Raw genomic sequence first — 17,477 nt, forward strand, 5'->3', positions numbered from 1 at the left:
ACTCCTCTGGTACCGAGCGATCCGCGTCGAACGTTCCCTCGCTTCCAACCGCGTCCGGAGGAATAACGAATTACGTAATCGAATCGACGGAGAAACACGCCTCGTCGCTACCAAACAGGAAGAGAATGCGAGAGGAAAATTACTCGAACGTTTTCCGCTTTCCGCGCCACCGTTCCTTTCGAATTCTTCTCGTTCTCTCGGTTTCGAGCGTTCCCTTGACTCGATCGTCGAATCGTTCGCACGGAAATGCGAATCCGCTGGGTGACGCTGGAAGATCGCGGGAAGGTCGCCAGTCGGTGGACGTGGTCAACGGAAAGAGGAAACGTTGCGCTGGTAGCGGTTAAACGGAGCTGCATCGTTCTCGGAAGCGATGCCGCGCCACACGACCGGCCTTGAATTCAACGACCAAGCGCCGTCGTTCACCCGTAGCGATAAATCCTATCGTGCGGCACGCCACTCGAAATAAACTTTCAACGAGGTAAACGTTTATCGAGAGGAGGCGTACGCGCGACCGCGGTCAAGCTCGAACAGCGACCGTAGCCGACTATCGACGAATGTCGAAAGAGAGTTCGCGAGCATCGGCCCGGATGCAAACGTACGACGATATAGAGGCGCGTGAGCGAGCGAGCGAGCGAGCGCGACCGTGAGCACACCTTGGCCAAAGTGTTCTCCGAAAAACGGAGCTCGGTCGCGCGTGGGCGGATAGGACGATGGAAACGCGCACCACGGATTCGGAATTTTCCGGCGGTATCGCGCGGTCCGTGGGCGTAGGTGAAAAATACGAAGAAGAAAGGCATGTTCGTGGCGCGTGTTTCCACCGACGATATCAGCGCGATTCGTCTCTGTCCAATCCGCGGTGTCCCCCCGCTCGTGGAGCAAAGTTCAGACCATACCGAGAACGCGATGCGCGAGTAAACCGTCACGGCGAGGAATCTTCAGTCTTCGCGGATGAGTTTGCTCGGCACGTCGGTCCTACGAAATAACGACCGATCGATCGAAAACCGTGAATCGAGCCTCGAACGGGTTGTCCGAGATACCGGGGACCGACCGGGTTGCAACGCCGACCTCGGTAAAGGAATCTAGATTCGAGCGCGTCTCGGTACAGTGGCGAGAAGACGCGCGTCAAAATGCGGATGAACGGGACGGACTCGCGTTGGTTCGTCGTCGAAACGTAAATTCGCGTCGGTCGGAATCAACGAACGATTCCGTTCCACCGTGTTCTCAAGACGGTTCGGCTGTCGCACCGCGATGCGACAATAACTAGATGGGCATCGATGCTCGATGGAAACCGAGCGGGTGTTTCGCGATCCGCTAATTTCCACCGGTGGCATCCGAAACTGATCCGTCCACTCGACGAGAGTGAATATCGGTGACCACGAGCCCGTGTAGGAAACCGATGAACGAATACGATCGCAACGATGCGTCTCGTGGACCCGCTGCTGCTTCTGTCTCTTCTCTCGATGAGTAACCGGGTCGAGGCTACCTGGCCCAAGGTCGCTAACCCGTTGTCTTCCGTTTGGTGGAGTTTTTATTCGCGATCGCCGGACTCGCCGGACTCGCCGGTAGCGTCCTCCTCCTCATCGTCCTCGTCCTCGTCCTCGTCCTCGTCCTCGTCGTCGTCGTCGGTCGAGGTGGAGGATTGCACGGAGTGCGCGCACAACAAGGTCGGATTGCTCGCGAACGACCCGATTTTGACCGAGCTGAGAGTCGAATACGTCAAGCAACAGATCCTCAAGAAACTGCGACTCTCTAAACCGCCCGAGATATCGATGCCACTCTCGACCTTGCCGAAGCCACTGATAAACGGTCGTGTCCTCGAACTACAACCCGGGGCGCCCCTCGAGCCGGAAAAATCGATCGACAGTTTCTACGGGAAAACCGATCAGATCGTCGTTTTTCCAAACGAAGGTTAGTTACTCTACGGGCACGATTTTATGCATCGTCGCGGTCGCGGATACACGAACACAGCGGTCTATTTGGGTCAACAACGATACCCTAATTGGAACGAAATCGTCGAACAGCTTTATCGCGTCGCTCGACTCCTAGTTCCGTGGTATCAAAGGCATTCCTCGTTACCCCCTACGGGGTACGAAACGCGCCACCGTCTCGGCATCCGAGATGCTTCTTTTTTATACGACGACCGCTGTACACGTTTCACCGAGTGTTCCGCGTACGATGGAAAAGAACGAGAGAACCTGGAAGGAGTCGCGCGTTCGCCTCGAACCACCGGGATTTATCGCTTTACGTATCGCGCTCGATCTCGGGACGCGTATTACGCGTTTCCAGGTTCGTGGCCGCTTGGGCGTGCATGTTTCGTTCTCGGTTGGAAATGCAGCCGCGCGAAAAATGATTCGCGAACGCGGCCGTTCGTCCCTCGTTCCACTCGTCTCGGTTCCACCGCGACACCGCGTGTTGTTCTTTTCCAGACGACGAGCACCGCCCAGCATCGTAAAACGTACGAGCACGAGTGTCGCGTAATTGCAGGTACGTCGTTTCCTTCGAAACAAACGAGAACCGAGCCGGGGCCAAGATGGTCTCCAAAGCGTCCTCTCGTCGCCCCGCCCGGAGCTTCTCGTTCCGCCTCGTTGCCCGCTTTTTCGTTTCTTTTCGGCCAACGACCGTGCACACGACCGCGCGAAACGCGAAAACCATTACCGTCTCGCAACCACCAGGATCCTCGCGGTTCCACGCTGGAAAAGATTTGATAATACGTTAATACGGAGCTACGTACGAGCCTCGAGCAGGGACGAGCGAATTTCTTCACCGACAGGGTGTCGGTGAACACGACTTTCCCCGAGACACTCGCGATGGATTCCATCGCGACACCCTGTGGATACGAATTTCGAACGAATACACGATAAGAAGAGATTCTCGTTCGAGGCGTTGTTCCTTTCGACGAATATATACATCTCGCGTCGAACGAACGCAATGTTAATCACAATGACCGATTAAAATTTTGCCCGTATTCGGTTACGTGGTGCGCTCGGTTCGCGAGGATTCGGAACGGAGGGTGCGGCGCGGCACGGTGCGGCGCGGCGGTCGTCTGGCAAGCCGGAGCGCTCGAAATAGGAAATCGAAAGAGCGGAAGATCGATAAGGAATGCGCGGCACGAGTGCCTCGCATGGCCGTTTGGTAACGAGACGCGTGCAAGAGTGCTTCTTTCGAAAGTGCGAAGAGTGTGATCGTAAGATCGTCGGGGAACGCGCGCGATTCGCGCAAACGGAATCTCTTCCCTCGTGATTGGCGAGACCGCGAGAAACGAAACGACGACTCGTTTCCTCGTTCGTTTCTTTCCTTCTCCCTTTCTTTTTTACCGGATTTTTACGAACGGTGAATGGAAACGCGTTCCGGCGTACTGTTTCAGGTGACGCCGATTCGACCAAGTGCCGGCAACGTTCGAACCACTTGACGGGGTTCAATCCAGCGGCCTGTTTCACGTTTTACCTACCGAACGAGATGCAATTCGTCGACGTGACCTCGGCGCAGCTTTGGTTTTACAAGGAATACGACGAGAACGACGACTTGAATCAGACATTCGTGCTCTCCGAGCTCGATCACTGGGACCTGGACGGAAACTTCGAGAAGAACACGGTGGTGGCAATCTTCGAAACCGATATCGGAGGTAGGTGAATCGAAGAAGTCTTCGAGATCCTTCTTCCGTATTCGTGGCCATCCCTTGCGTCTCTTCGTTTTCTTCCTCGAGCCAATCGACGTTATCCACGCGGCGACGGTTCGCTCTGTTCCGCGTTTCGTTACTTTCGGGATGAAATTCTCTGAAAATACATCACGAATTAAACACGAAACGCGAACATGTACGGAGGAAATAAAACGAACGATCGACGACTCGTCTCGGGGTTAAAGTCTTCGAGTAACGCGGCTAACGGTCGCGAGTTGATCTGTCGCGAGCACGTGACCACTCTCTCGCGTCCGAAAATGATCGTCGAACAAAATTGAGAGAAACTTATCCAAGAACGGACAAATCGCTTCGAGATCTATTACTTTGAAGAGATCACCGAGCGTTATTTTTCGGATTTCTTTCCCTTCCTCGTTTCCTCGCTACCCAAAGCCGTGTTACCGAATGGACTCGGTCCCACGAAAACCGAATCGAATCGAATTTACTTAAGAAACATCTATTACGGTTCCCTTTGCTACGTATCCTAGACTCTTCGCTTCTCCTTTGTGTCTCTCCGTGGCCAAACTTCGTTTGTATATAGCACGAGTTTTGTTGATTCCTCTCCTCCGTGTTGGCCAAACATTATCGCGCGAACATTAATAACGATCGATGGCGAAGAAGCGAAACCAATGTCGCGAACACGAAGAAAATCAATTCGGTCGTAATCGTCGTACACTGGAATCGAATTTTAATTTACAAACTAGCAAAAGATCGAACGCGTGAATGCTCCTACCCTAGACTCTTTAATTCTCCGTTCCTTTCGTGTCTCTTCATGGCCAAACTTCGTTTATATATAGCAGGAGTTTTGATGATTCCTCTCCTCCGTGTTGGCCAAACATTATCGCGCGAACGTCGATAACGATCGATGGCGAAGAAGCGAAACCAATGTCGCGAACACGAAGAAAATCGACTCGGTCGTAATCGTCGTACACTGAAATCGAATTTGAACTTAGCGAGAGATCGAGCGCGTGAACGCGATCCAAGATCGTGGTAACCATGGAGATCCATGTTTCAGAGGGTTGGGTAAAGGCGGACGTGAGCTTCACCCTGAACAAGTGGGTAGAGGAGCTTCGATTGAATAACGCGATACAGATAGCATGCAGCACCTGCACGATCGACCGCGATACAGCGCCCGTGTCCGTCGAACAAACTCTGAAACCTTTCCTCGTGATACACACGTCCCCGTTACCGCAAAGAAACAGACCGAAGAGGAACTCGAATTGCCTACCGGAAATGAAAGAGTGCTGCAGGGACGAGCTCTATATTAACTTCGAGGATATCGGCTGGAGCGACTGGATCCTTCATCCGAGCGGTTACCACGCTTACTTTTGCCGCGGATCTTGTTCGTCCGCAGCCTCGTTGACTCTCAGCGGATCTTCCTACAATAACGTAATCAGGGTGAGCATTTCTTTTTCTTTTTTCACTTCTCTCTTTATCGGAGAACGTATCGAGTTTTATTGAATCGAGGATAGCCGAACGATACACGAGCTTTTTCTTAAAGAAAGATAACATTGAGTTTATTAAAGATAAAATCATAATTGTGCTCCTTACCGTGTACGATGCAAATTAATTAGCAGCGAGCTGGACGCAGAAATTTACGTTGAAATTTTTTTAACAAATAAATGATATTTAATACCATGTGGATTTGTACGGACGATAGATTTGACGGTGAAGATCGAAAGCGAGACGGTTTATAAATTCAAAGAACCGTTTGAGTGACGCGGCGGGAAGGAGGTAAACCGAGCAGAAAAAATAACAAACGCGTCAAGACCGATTACTTTATCGACGTTGCTAATCGTGTAAGGATAAACGACGATTTCCTTCTTTTCGATCTGTTAGAGGTTTGTTTATTCTCGTTCGATTCGAAGAATCAACCGCTAAAGTAATTTCCGAGAATTTCGCGGCCAAGGACCGTATTTTGTTGTCGTTTCGCGGTTAACCTACCTGGACGGTGTTGGCTGGCCTGTCGACCGCACGAACTCGCGCGGTTAGTAGCAAAACAATAATAAACCGTCGACGCGTTCGTTTCGTTTCGTTGAAAACGACGAGAGATCGAGCAACGACAAACACGTGCCTAAAGGAAAGATCGATATCGAATCCGATTTTCACCGAAGATTAATTTCCACATTTTTCGTTTTATTTTTTCAGAGGTTATTGACTAGGAGCGGCAACACGGTACACCGTAGAAGCGAGATCGTTCCGTGCTGTTCACCTACGCAACTGTCGCCGATTCAGCTGCTCTACGTCGATTCGAACAACACGATCACGCAAAAAACTCTACCCAATATGGTGGTCGAAGCATGTGGTTGCATGTGATTCGCGCGCAGCGAACATCGGACAAACTTGTCGCGATACGGGAATACGAGAATCGTAAATACCCTGTTTCTCAAATCTCGACGCGTGCACGCCGAACGTGTGTCCCGAACTGTTTACGTTTATCGACTCGTTCGAACGGCATCGCGCGGCCATACACCCGCGAGTCATTGTAAATCGAAAAATGTTCGAATTTCCATGTAAGCACTCCTCCACGAATATCGTTATCGCGAATAGATTTTCGAGTTTTCGAGAAATACGCGAGCAGACATCACGATACGCTCGAACGATGGACTCGAAATTATCTCGAGTCGATACCTCGAAAACGGCGATATAACCTAAACTTGAAGTCGCGCAGTAGCGATCAAAAAAGGATGCGTCACATCGTTTGCACGCGTAGCCGTGTAAACGAGCGAAACAGTATTTCTTTTTTTTAGCTGTACTTGGCGCTTGTACAGTGCGGACAGAGCCCTGCCTTTCGAGCTGGTTTTTTCATATTTAATCGATCGATACCAGAATTTATTTATTGTTGAGCCATATTCGTTGTAAACACGAATCGTCGAATCGACAAACGGATCCAAAGAGAACTCGTTTCGTCTGTTCGTTTGTTCTTGTAACGGAGCCAATCGATGGAATCGTTTTCCACGAAAAGACCGGAAAGGTTCTGAAAACTCGATGAAACGAGTTAAAACGACGATCGCCTCTTTAATGTTTACTCTCTTTGGATGAAAGCAACCCGAAACGGTAGTATTGTGAAAGACGAAGAAGTTAACATGGACAAATATACTCGAACGACACCTCGGGGCTGACGAAGCCCAACCGATAGGATTCCGGGAAAATCCTTTAATACGAAAATGTTCGTTACCGACTGCGATCAATATTTTTTTGCGCGTACATGGCCGAGTGTTAATCAACGACAAACACTCGACTTCGTGCACCGTGAAACTCGAGCAAACAAATAATTCAGTTGTATGTTGTGCACGCAAGATGCGTAAAAAATTGCGATAGCAACAGCGGACGATCCGTCGCCGTCATTTTGATCATTTTCAATGCGCCTATTAATAACATTGGGAACGCTGTAACGACTGACATAAATTCGTCATATACGCGCGCGATTACAACTATAAAACCCGAAATTGTGACTTTTTTTTACATAACCTTACCGCACATCGACATACCTGCAACAGAACGGTTGGTTAAACAGATGTTACACGCGATAGTAGAAGATTCCTTTTCGCTCGTCGATCATTCCCTTTAGTTGTTAGATAAAGACTTTCGTGTGTTAGTTTACACTTTTGTTTTCGTCATTCTTCGTTGAAAAGCATTGAACCGATTAAAGCTGCATAGACGTGCAACAAGAGCAAGACCGAGAGTGAAAATGAGAGCGAGAACGCAATCACGCAATAATGCGTTGTTTCAACGTGTCGTTCCAAAGTCCGTCGATTACTTTAATTAAGCAGAAGATTGCATGGAAAATGAAAACAATGGATTGTTAAACGATAATACCATGACACGTGACGCGCGACGTTGTCCTATTGCCGCTTAACATCGAGTCTGACCTCTTGTCCATTTCGTGGGCCAATCTTAATTCTATTTACCGAGCGTCACGTTGAAATATAAAGAATGCACGTTCTCGTTTCTTTCACAGCAGTACGAATCTATTATGCTCGCGCATTTGCTTTCTCCTACGGTTTTCTTTACTTAAAACCTCTTTTTTTCCTTCTGTTCGATCAAATAGCATCTCGTATATTACCGACTGTCGATGTGTATTGCTTTGACGCATTTTGTTTTTACTTACCACAGGTAAGACATGCAACCACAATCACGAACGAGATATACAATAGACGTTGTAACAAAGTTTTTCCGTGTCACACAGTTTGGTAACTCGTGAGTTGTGATACCTTTAGCATTTCTGTATCACTTCCAATGTTATCGATTCAAACAGGAACTAGATTATAACGCTATAAGCGATAAAAATAAAAACGAAGTATGCTGATAGTTACAAATTCGAAAATAATTGAAATTTTAATCGATTTGAATCCAGTAAACGTACTAGGTGACTGGCTGTCGAATCAAGTACACAGCACAATGTCTTCTTCAGCTGCTATGTCAAATAGAATAACTTTTAAAGCTGATAGGATGAATAAAACACAACCTACTGTACATACCTTACAATAGAGCTACACTTATGATAATGTTTACAAGGAACTGGTACGCTGTTACGTACGGGTGATACAATTTATAATTACTACGTACTAAATAGTATCATATTGCCCAGGTTTCACTGCACGACGGTTACTGCTGTTAAACAACTTAGCATTGGACAAAATATTGATAAATAGTAAACGAAAGTAATAATAACGATTAGGAGCAATTAGATGCCAACAGTTAAAACACATATATCTCGATACTCGCGGATGTTTAAAAGTATAAGTTTATTAGACTATAGAACTATACTGTATTAATGTTTATTAAGTTTTGTACGTCATTATATAAAGGAAAGTAATATTAATTTTCCGACTTATATAGGTTAGGTGAACAGTACTACAATAAGATAGTAGCACAAGAAGTCGGCCGGGTTCCTCTGAAACAACTCAGGGGAATCGTCCATTCAAATCGCTTGTGATGTGCAGATACATTGTTACTAGGGACTAAATCGAGTAAGAAACAGGTTCACCATGTGACAAGGGATGCACACGACAAAGTGAGATGGAACGATAGCGTTCACAAACGCATCTCACTTTGTCGTGTTTTGTTTCGTTTACATTTCTTGTTAAGCGGCGAACTTCTACACTTGCGTACATTCTCCCTTCCCCTATGCAGTTTTAACTTGGATTTCGGCTAACTTCTCGTGTAGCTACGGTACTTGCTCGTATTGAAATGAAATTTAAACGTACACAAAATGTTATCTTTGATATTTAAAAAATGTACTTATCACACGCAAATGCGACAGTTTGCGACCGTTCTGATGTCTAACAAGGATCAAGTTAAAAAGAAAGTAACGCATCATTGGACAGAATTAAAATATACAAATATGATAAATCCAAATCTTACAGTATATTACCGGTCATTCTGTACAAAAGATAAAGAAACCTGGCCGAAGAAATATAAAAGTGAAACTATATGGACGTTGCTCGCCTCGAGGTTCAAAATAATGAAAAACGATATTTTAATTCGAACACAGATTGACAACGAGTTTTCTCTTGAAGAGTTTTCAATTGGAGCACAGCAGGTACGATGTTTTTACTCATTTATTACATACAGTCAACGTGAAATCAGTATCTATAGTAATAATTTTGTTAATGTATTTGATTTTAATTAGTTGCCATTGAACTAGTTGCAATCTTATACATTTTATTGAAATTTAAATAAAAATTTATTGAACATTATTATTCTTTTAAGAAGAAAAGGTAGCATAAAACAATTTATAAATCATATATATATATGCTTTTTGATTCTTTATGAAATATTTTATGGCATTGAGATAAAACAGATAGTCTGTATATTGAATAAATATGTAATTGGAGATTTTTATTAGGCAGTAATGGTAGTATCCCGGGCATTAGCTATCCAAAATTATGAATCATTGAATGGACTAGTAGAAAATGAATCGATAGAAGTATTAAAGTCATACATTAGTCAAATGACAGAACAAAAGCGACTTGAAATTGCTGTAAACGATATCTCTCTTCTCAACATTTGGATCTGTGATTTAGATATAAGTAAAGGTACACCCAACGAAGGTAATTATACCAAAATCATTAAAAACTTAAATTATTTTTTAAATATATATCTTTAAATAAGATAGTGTTTTTTTTCCTGATTTCTTTAAAGTCATACAAGTTTATTACAGGCTTTGATTATATTTTGAAAATACCAATATTGGCTTATTACATTAAGGAAAAGATACTATTGGAAAGTTTAAAAGACTTATTGTTCTTAGAAAAACAAATTTCTCAAAATAAAGGAAAACTAACTGTTATGAAGTGGAATTACTCATTTAAAAGAGAGTATGTAAATAATGTAGGAAAACCATGGATAATATATAATATAGAGCATGTGAAATAATTTTTTCTAATTGTGTATTAGAAACTGTATAATTTTCATATATATTTTTCATAAAAGAGCATTGAGATGTAAACAAGTTTTCCGAATAGTCCACTTTAAATAATTACTTTACATAATGACACGAAATATGTAAAGTTAAATATGTACATAAATATAAATTAAACAAGGAGCACTTTGTAAATATTTTATTAGTATATGTTTTACATATTGCATTCACTTGTGTGTATTGTTTCCTTTTTTCTAAGAAGTATACAATCAAAATATGAGTAGATATACTTAAAGGTTTATAACTTTTAGTAAGCGAGGTATGTGATCTTTTATGTGTAATAATGTTGCACCAACAGGAGTTCCATTTTTAGATAGAGAGATAACTAGTGGTCCCTGCAACAGATTTCAGATTATAAGACTTCTATAACTAAAAAATGATTTCAAAATAGAAAGGATACGTACATTGTTGATTTGAGGATTGTGAATCCAGCATTCTTTCTTATGTTGATTTTGATATAAATTATTTTGTTTCGCAGGAACAGAATTAAAGAAATTGATTTCGAAGTTTTGCAGATCAAGTAATTTGACTTTTATTAAATTTAAATAAGGTTCCATAAATAATGATACGGTAACTTTGCTAGATATATTTGCTTGTTTAAAAGTTACATCTAACGTTTTTGTTGAAAACGATATAAGTTCACTTAAATGGCTAATAGAAATTGGAAGATTGTCTGTAACATTGTAATTCCTTGAAGTTAGTAACAGAAACAATTATAACAATTGATCTATGATATAAAGAAAAGTAGAATTACTTTTATAAGTAGCATCGGTAAGACGAAATGGTTTTGTAATGGACAAAGCAAACATTGGAATTTGATTGCGTTCTTTGCCTTTGAAACAACTATCGATTGCTAAAAACATAAATATAACCGTAAAATGTAACGAGTGGATCGATCCAATACAACGTGTACGCAATATGAATACAAATTCAACAACTTACACTTTCCTACTTCTTCGAATAATTTTGTAACAGGTATATCCTTATTAATATATTTACCGAGATGCGTCATGTATAAGCCATATTTACTATTTACTCTTTCGTAACTAGGTCGATGACTAGATGTCGAATATGCTTGAATTAAATTTCGAAGATTTTTTTTACTTTTATATTCATTTACTGTTGGCACTTCGTTATAAATTTCAGGATTAAATTTTCTGAAAATACATAACGAGTTCAATACAAAGATAAGTGAGTACAGAGAAAATAAAAAATTCAATCAACGACTTGCTTCGAAGGTAAAGTTTGACACATATCTAAAATAATGATTAACAGTTCAGGATCATTTTCAAGTAATGCGGCCAATAATTCACTTTCACATATTGCATCTTTTCTCAAGTATGTTTTTGGAGCATCTGTTGCAAGCATATAACTCTCTTGCATCTTAAAACCATGGCCAGCAAAATAAAATAATCCTATATCAGAATAATTTATGTTTCAAATGTGTACGTTTTCTATATTTTGTATTTTTCTTATTTTTCTTATCTTACCGTATACACCTTCGACTAAAGTTTTGCTGAATAATTTTATCACAGTTTTCATTTGGGTAATTGATAAATTCAAGAGACAAATCACTTCGAAACCTATTTCTTTAAGAAGATTACCAATGTGAGCAGCATCATTTTTAGGAGTTGGAAGACACTCGTGATAATCGTACTCTCCATTTGCAATAATTAAAGCTATTTTTGCGACTGCTTTTAACCTTGGAAGATCCATCTGTTGAATAATGTAACTAGAAAACTACTAACATACAGTGGTAAGAAGAAACATAGTCCTGTATTCGTTATTACCATTACACAAGTTCTTTGGGTATAAACTTCGCTAACGTTATTATAAATATGACAATAATATTTCCCTTCATGTTTCGAACTAAATTGTTTTATCTGAAATTATAAATAATGTAATCGAAGAGAACATTGGACAATATAGCAAAAACAAGAAACAATTTACTTACGTGTAACATATTGGAAATTTCTCCTTCCAATTTAGTATTATCGTGGAACCATTGATAATACGGTTCGGGATAGCTATTGGCTTTACAACTAATGGTAAAATTTTTGCCATTTTTAACTTCTAAAATTGGCTGTGGTTGTTCTTCTATCGTAACAGGTATGGGAAAAATTTGTACAGTTACTGCTTTTGAAGTCAAAGTAGATAGAAGAGTTCCATTGTTTTTAATTTGAAATACTTTACATTTATATTCCCCCGCTTGAGAAGCACTATGAAAGATACGAAGTAAGTTTTACTACACAATTAACAAGTAACGATCAACAATATTTAGACATTGTACCTATTAATAATAATATCAAGCTCACTAGCGGTACAGTGTTGCAATTGCCTATCTTCGTGATACCATACATAACTCGGTGGTGGCATTCCAACTGCTTTACAGCACAAGCGAAGACGACGTCCAAACGGTATTTTTAGAGAATCGGTCTGCGATTCTTCCGCCGGATGTGCAATAATTTTCAGAGGTTCTACAGACACGGTTATAAACGATAAATTTACTATTTGTTATATAGGAATTTGTTACGCAAGGGTCATTGTACCTGGATCGGATATAATGGAAACAATGTTCAGAAGTCCACAATCGTTCGATAGTATACGTAAGATTTCTACGGTGCACATTTTGATATTTAATTCGAAGAGCAACCTTTGTCCTGGAGAATCCTGTGGTTGTTTCGATTCCTCCAAAGATCGTATCCACGAACTATTGTATGCCCGATTCGTCAAAGAAAATTGATAATTATTAACTATCGATAATATTATTTGTTTTAGTTAATTATTATTTTCCTTCTTACCATGGGTACTCTAGCTGTTCGGCTACATGATTTGCTAATATCGTCCAATTTGCATCTTTATTCAATTCGTTAACCAATTCTTTGTATATATATACTGGTAAATTTTCAATATACGCGTCTTCATTGAATTTTGTCATTTTTGTTATTGTCACATTTCAAGTTTTTATCTGGCTCGAGATAAAAAAAAACTTTTTCAACGGGTAATGAAATTAAGAATAGTATATTCACTTGTATTTGTTATTAGATCAACATTTTAATACGTGTAACAGATTTTAAAAAGAAGATTCTTTCGTCCTTTCTTTAAACTTTACTCGACGATTACAAGGAAAGTACATAACAGGCATAGTTCATCGTAGTGCTTTCAGGTATATTAACATTGATGATTTATATATATTAATCTATACTTTCTCGATCGATACAGAAGAAACGCACGATCAACTCGAACGAAGTAGTATCGTTTCAAATAATCGAAATAAAAGATTGTACAATATTTCTAAATTTTGTAGACGTGGAGAAAATAATATTTCAACTGTACGTTTCGGAGAGAAACGATTAGAAACTAGTTTTGCATTATTTAGAGAGACGTGGATGGGTAAAAGAGAAAAAGTATAAGAAAAAAATGTATGCGCGGATATTTAGTAAAAGGAAAGCGCAAAACGGTAAAAAAGGGAAAGGAATAACCATAGACGAGTTTAAAGGCAAACGATATTTGTCTTTCTTGGCTCGCAAGACACTTTGCAATGGAAGGCAGGTATTAATCTACTTTACCAACAAGGTAGAATGCTGCAAGATAGGCGAAAGAGCTTGGCTTTTCGGAACACCCCGGAAAGTGTCGTCGGTTTTTTATTGCGGGTGCGACACAGTGGTGGGGGCTCGTTACAACCAATGGGCCCGCGAAAAGCGGCTCCTGCGCGATGCGCGTGGCGCGCTGCGCCGCATAATCTTGCGTATCAGTGATCGGCAGTGCTATCCAGAAGGCAGTAGGTTACGGGTTCGAACGTGGTGTGTAATTTAGCGAGCCCTTATTGGTGCGATCGGTGAAAAGGGTAACGCGCGCGCGGGGGTTGAGGCGCGTACGGTAGTGGGTGCACGATAATTCGCGAGTGTTGGGAAAATCTAGTGCCCCGGCCATCATGGCGAGTCCACGGAAATTCAGTGACAAGATCGCGCTGCACAAACAGAAGGAAGCGCAGGAGAGAGCGGCGTTCGAGGCGATCATGCGAGAGGTTTCGGACGTCACAAGCAGAGTAAGGAAATCCCAGTAGGTCTTTGCCATTGAAAGGGACAGGTCGTGGTATCCTCCGTGCACCTTCCACGGCTCGGATGTAGAACGTAAACAATAACGAGTGCTCTCTCTCTCCTCGTTGCACCGTGGTTGCCGTCGGCTGTGTATGCTATATGTGAATGTGCTCCGTTCCTCGCCTCCTCGTTACACGGCTTGCGTCTCACGAGTGTGTGGTTAGCTACACACTCTGTATTTGTGTTAACGCGCACCACGCAATTGCATACGTGTGTGCTCGCTGGCCCTCTGTTTCTCTCTCTTATCCGTGGTCGCCTTCGTTGCCGTCGATGTGTGCGTGCCTCTGTCGCGACGCGTGCGACGAGCGTACGAATACGTGTATGCACGAAGCGGGTATATGCTCCGGTGTACTCTATGCCGAACGTTCTATGCGCTTGTCCGCCACCGTCCGTGCTGTAAGTTTCTAATAAATGCATACGTGTGCATACGATCGACGATCGTATCCATCCTGCTGACATGTTCGTACGGACGAGGGTAATACCTCGCGCGGAAAAATCTCAATTCCTCGAACACAGTGTATTACAACGTGGCGCGTATACCGTAATCGAGCGTACGCGATTAGAAAACTATTCGTTCTCCGCGACTCGGTTTACAACTTTTTCGACGTCGGAAGCGTCCGCACGCGTTATATCACGTCCAGTGATCGTATTTTTCTGTTAACGCGACACACTTCCACGATCGATCGAGGCCGAACGAAACTGTTGCTCGTCGAAAATGTGCGCTCCGTTCGATTTTTCGTTCTCGTTCACCAGCCGTCGAGGTATTTCCACCGACGAGTGTCAGACAGGTTGGGTTCGTTGCGTTCGGTAGCCTCGAATATATCTTCGCGAACACGAAGCTGTTTAAACTGCGTCTTTCGGAATCACGTGTCCGTGTTTCGTGTCGATTTCGGAACAGAGTCCATTTCAAGAAATAATTTGGTCGATCGCGTTATTGGCAAATATGCGCGTATCGCAACCATTCGAATTTGCGAAATTCTAAAGTGGAACAGTGCGAACCGAAATATACCCCCTCGCCCCGGTATCGTTCCCTCACCCCGTCGCCCCGGCATCGCCCCACGATTGGTATCAACACGAAATCGAAGCAAAACTACCGTTCGTCTTTAACGAACAGTTTATTCCCAATTAACCGTATACACGTTTAAGAAAACGAAACCGACGAGTTCAAAACGATCAGGATCGAATAGTTACGAGGAAATATGTGACGATGGGCCGGTACACGACGGACAGTATCGGCGTACGATCAACTCGTAGAAAGCAAGGAGGACCGACTCCCGAACACGCGACGTAATCGGTCCACTCGAATTTGTACTCTGGAAGCGCCAAAAGGAATTCGTTTCCGTTAAGAGCGACACTTCCAGTCCCGTACACCGGGAAACATGCCATCGGTTCGCTCCTGCGCGAAATTGGCTTTAACGTTCACGGTTTCGAGGAACAAAGCGAGTCAAAGTGTTTGCGATCGACAACGACGCGTTCCGTTCTCGACGGCGGTCCGGGCGCGACTCTCGGTGAAATTTAATCAACGAAAACGTTCAATCATCAACGAACATTCCCCGTCGCGTTTTCACGTTAGCGAGGAACGAGCGTACTTCGTACGCGATCTCGAGATCTCCTCCGGGAATCGGTGATCCGAGACGCTGTATTTCGTTGGTCGTTCGCTACTCGATAGAACGGTATTTGAAATTGTACTCGGACGGGTCTGGACGTGTTTCACATCGAACGAATTACTTGGAATAAAACCGTGCCTCTATTTTCACGGCTGTGCAAATAAACCGGCAATTCCATATGCTATTTCAGAAACTCGATGCGAAGAAAAATAGCGGTACGTAGTAGAATTTCGTTACGATTACGGTCCGAGTTGGAAAGGAGGGAATCGGTTCGGTGGCCGGCGTTCGACGGTTATATACTATATTTTCCACGGTTCCGGTCAGGAGGCCAGCCAGCCCCCACGTGGACGAAACGATCGCACGTGTCTTTAGCGGTCGCGCGAGACGACACGAATTTTAACATTCTACGTACGAACGTAACGCCCTCTTTCACGCGGCGAGGCTACATACGTCGCGCGTCGCGCGTCGCGCGTCGCGGGAATCGCGCGAAATTGCCGCGTTTTTCGTGTCGTCGCCGATACAACCGTATCGCGATTACGTAACGCTTTGAACGCGGAAGCTGCGATACACGCCAAAGTACGTATTCATTGTACCGTCGGCCGTTATCGCGGCACGATCGCGTAGTCGGGGATCCGGCGTGTTTTTCGTAGCGTTCGTCGGTTTTCACGCGGCCAGGGGCATTCTCTTTATTTTTCTTCCGTTCGCACGAAATAATCCGACGAGGATCGGAATGCGAGGGTGATTTCTTAACCCTCGCCGGCGTCGTTCTCCCGGCCCCGAATTTTCATCGTCGAGTTCGCGCCATCGAGGCAGCGACCCGCCGTGAATCGTCGCGGTTGTAATTCGGACAACGCGTTATCTCGTTGCACGGTTGTTACGGTTTTTCGATTTTCTTTTTTTCTTTTTTTCTTTCTTTCGAACGCGATTCCGTTATTTCGTATACCGTGATAATAATAAATGCAACACGGAGATAACGAAACAGCAAAGTCGGTCCGTGTTTCGACGCGAAATATTTCGTTCGCGCGATTCACGCAAATTACGTTGTTTCGCGTTCGAGATAATAAACGCGCACGAGACGATACAATGGTCGAATCGATACCGCGTTTCCAGGGGAATATCTCAATCGAAACCCACCGTTGAAATTACACCACGGTTCGACGCTAATTTCCCATCGTGTTCCAGCTCCTCGGGCACGAATCGCGATCTACGCGGGCGCAACCGTGGCCCGTAATTCTGGGCAACAATATCGTCGCGATATCGATTATTATCGGTCCCGGTCGATCCCATGCACCGGCGCGGCTTGTTTTCGTTTCGAAAGCCTTATCTCGCTCGCGAGTACAGAATTCGCGTTCAATTGGCCGCGGGCGCGTATCCGTCGTGTAATCGGTGTAACGCGACCGTCGATAATTGGTGATTTTTTTCCAGTCACGCGTACTGGGTGGCCAAGAGTAACCGATCCGCGGTACAAACGACGGGATCGAATCGGTTCGCAACAAGTAAATGCAAAACGTGGAAACGTTATCGGGGCCACTCGAGCGTATCCCGATTCACGAACGTGGCTTAACGTCCGCTTTTGCTCGCCTCGGACGCGATCTTTGAACCGAACCGCGGATTTTTAATCGAAGCGAGCAAACGACCAACGTCTGAATCACTGCACCGTTAACGGCCTC

At 43.8% G+C, this 17,477-nt stretch overlaps 4 protein-coding genes and 1 long non-coding RNA gene across 13 annotated transcripts in view; 3 read left to right on the forward strand and 2 right to left on the reverse strand.

Moving 5' to 3' along the window:
- The first annotated feature begins 119 nt into the window (after nucleotides 1–119).
- Daw (activin beta chain dawdle) lies at nucleotides 120–7,122 on the forward strand. 2 transcript variants are annotated; one of them, XM_076319473.1, is made up of 4 exons: nucleotides 120–1,908; nucleotides 3,365–3,622; nucleotides 4,689–5,071; nucleotides 5,822–7,122. In XM_076319473.1, the coding sequence occupies exons 1-4, from the start codon at nucleotides 1,419–1,421 to the stop codon at nucleotides 5,987–5,989; spliced, it is 1,299 nt and encodes a 432-aa protein (XP_076175588.1). In that variant the 5' UTR covers nucleotides 120–1,418; the 3' UTR covers nucleotides 5,990–7,122. The 2 variants fall into 2 exon arrangements, with proteins under 2 accessions (XP_076175588.1, XP_076175587.1); XM_076319472.1 differs by lacking the exon at nucleotides 120–1,908 and adding an exon at nucleotides 1,923–2,484.
- On the reverse strand, nucleotides 3,139–4,599 carry LOC143150905 (uncharacterized). The gene is made up of 3 exons (XR_012993198.1): nucleotides 4,407–4,599; nucleotides 4,138–4,348; nucleotides 3,139–3,773 (listed from the first exon to the last, which is right to left on the reverse strand). It is a non-coding gene; the product is annotated as an uncharacterized LOC143150905 (long non-coding RNA).
- A 1,638-nt stretch (nucleotides 7,123–8,760) lies between the features above and the next one.
- Nucleotides 8,761–12,949, forward strand: LOC143150903 (m-AAA protease-interacting protein 1, mitochondrial). The gene is made up of 3 exons (XM_076319476.1): nucleotides 8,761–9,218; nucleotides 9,525–9,729; nucleotides 9,840–12,949. The coding sequence occupies exons 1-3, from the start codon at nucleotides 8,889–8,891 to the stop codon at nucleotides 10,052–10,054; spliced, it is 750 nt and encodes a 249-aa protein (XP_076175591.1). The 5' UTR covers nucleotides 8,761–8,888; the 3' UTR covers nucleotides 10,055–12,949.
- Nucleotides 10,225–13,670, reverse strand: LOC143150898 (mucosa-associated lymphoid tissue lymphoma translocation protein 1). Its single transcript, XM_076319462.1, has 11 exons — nucleotides 12,902–13,670; nucleotides 12,650–12,810; nucleotides 12,391–12,577; nucleotides 12,055–12,319; nucleotides 11,891–11,983; nucleotides 11,591–11,816; nucleotides 11,332–11,515; nucleotides 11,043–11,257; nucleotides 10,855–10,953; nucleotides 10,505–10,773; nucleotides 10,225–10,435 (listed from the first exon to the last, which is right to left on the reverse strand). The coding sequence occupies exons 1-11, from the start codon at nucleotides 13,036–13,038 to the stop codon at nucleotides 10,331–10,333; spliced, it is 1,941 nt and encodes a 646-aa protein (XP_076175577.1). The 5' UTR covers nucleotides 13,039–13,670; the 3' UTR covers nucleotides 10,225–10,330.
- A 133-nt stretch (nucleotides 13,671–13,803) lies between these two features.
- Nucleotides 13,804–17,477, forward strand: part of Crtc (CREB-regulated transcription coactivator) — a 52,918-nt gene continuing 49,244 nt past the window's right edge. The window contains exon 1 of one of the 8 annotated variants that reach the window (XM_076319470.1): nucleotides 13,804–14,148. In XM_076319470.1, the coding sequence (XP_076175585.1) occupies nucleotides 14,035–14,148 (114 nt within the window). In that variant the 5' untranslated portion in view covers nucleotides 13,804–14,034. The remainder of the gene's footprint in view (nucleotides 14,149–17,477) is intronic. The other 7 variants (XM_076319465.1, XM_076319463.1, XM_076319469.1 and 4 more) reach the window with 7 other exon arrangements.

This window comes from Ptiloglossa arizonensis, chromosome 9, assembly GCF_051014685.1.
Source record: "Ptiloglossa arizonensis isolate GNS036 chromosome 9, iyPtiAriz1_principal, whole genome shotgun sequence".
Taxonomy (NCBI): Eukaryota; Metazoa; Arthropoda; class Insecta; order Hymenoptera; family Colletidae; genus Ptiloglossa; species Ptiloglossa arizonensis.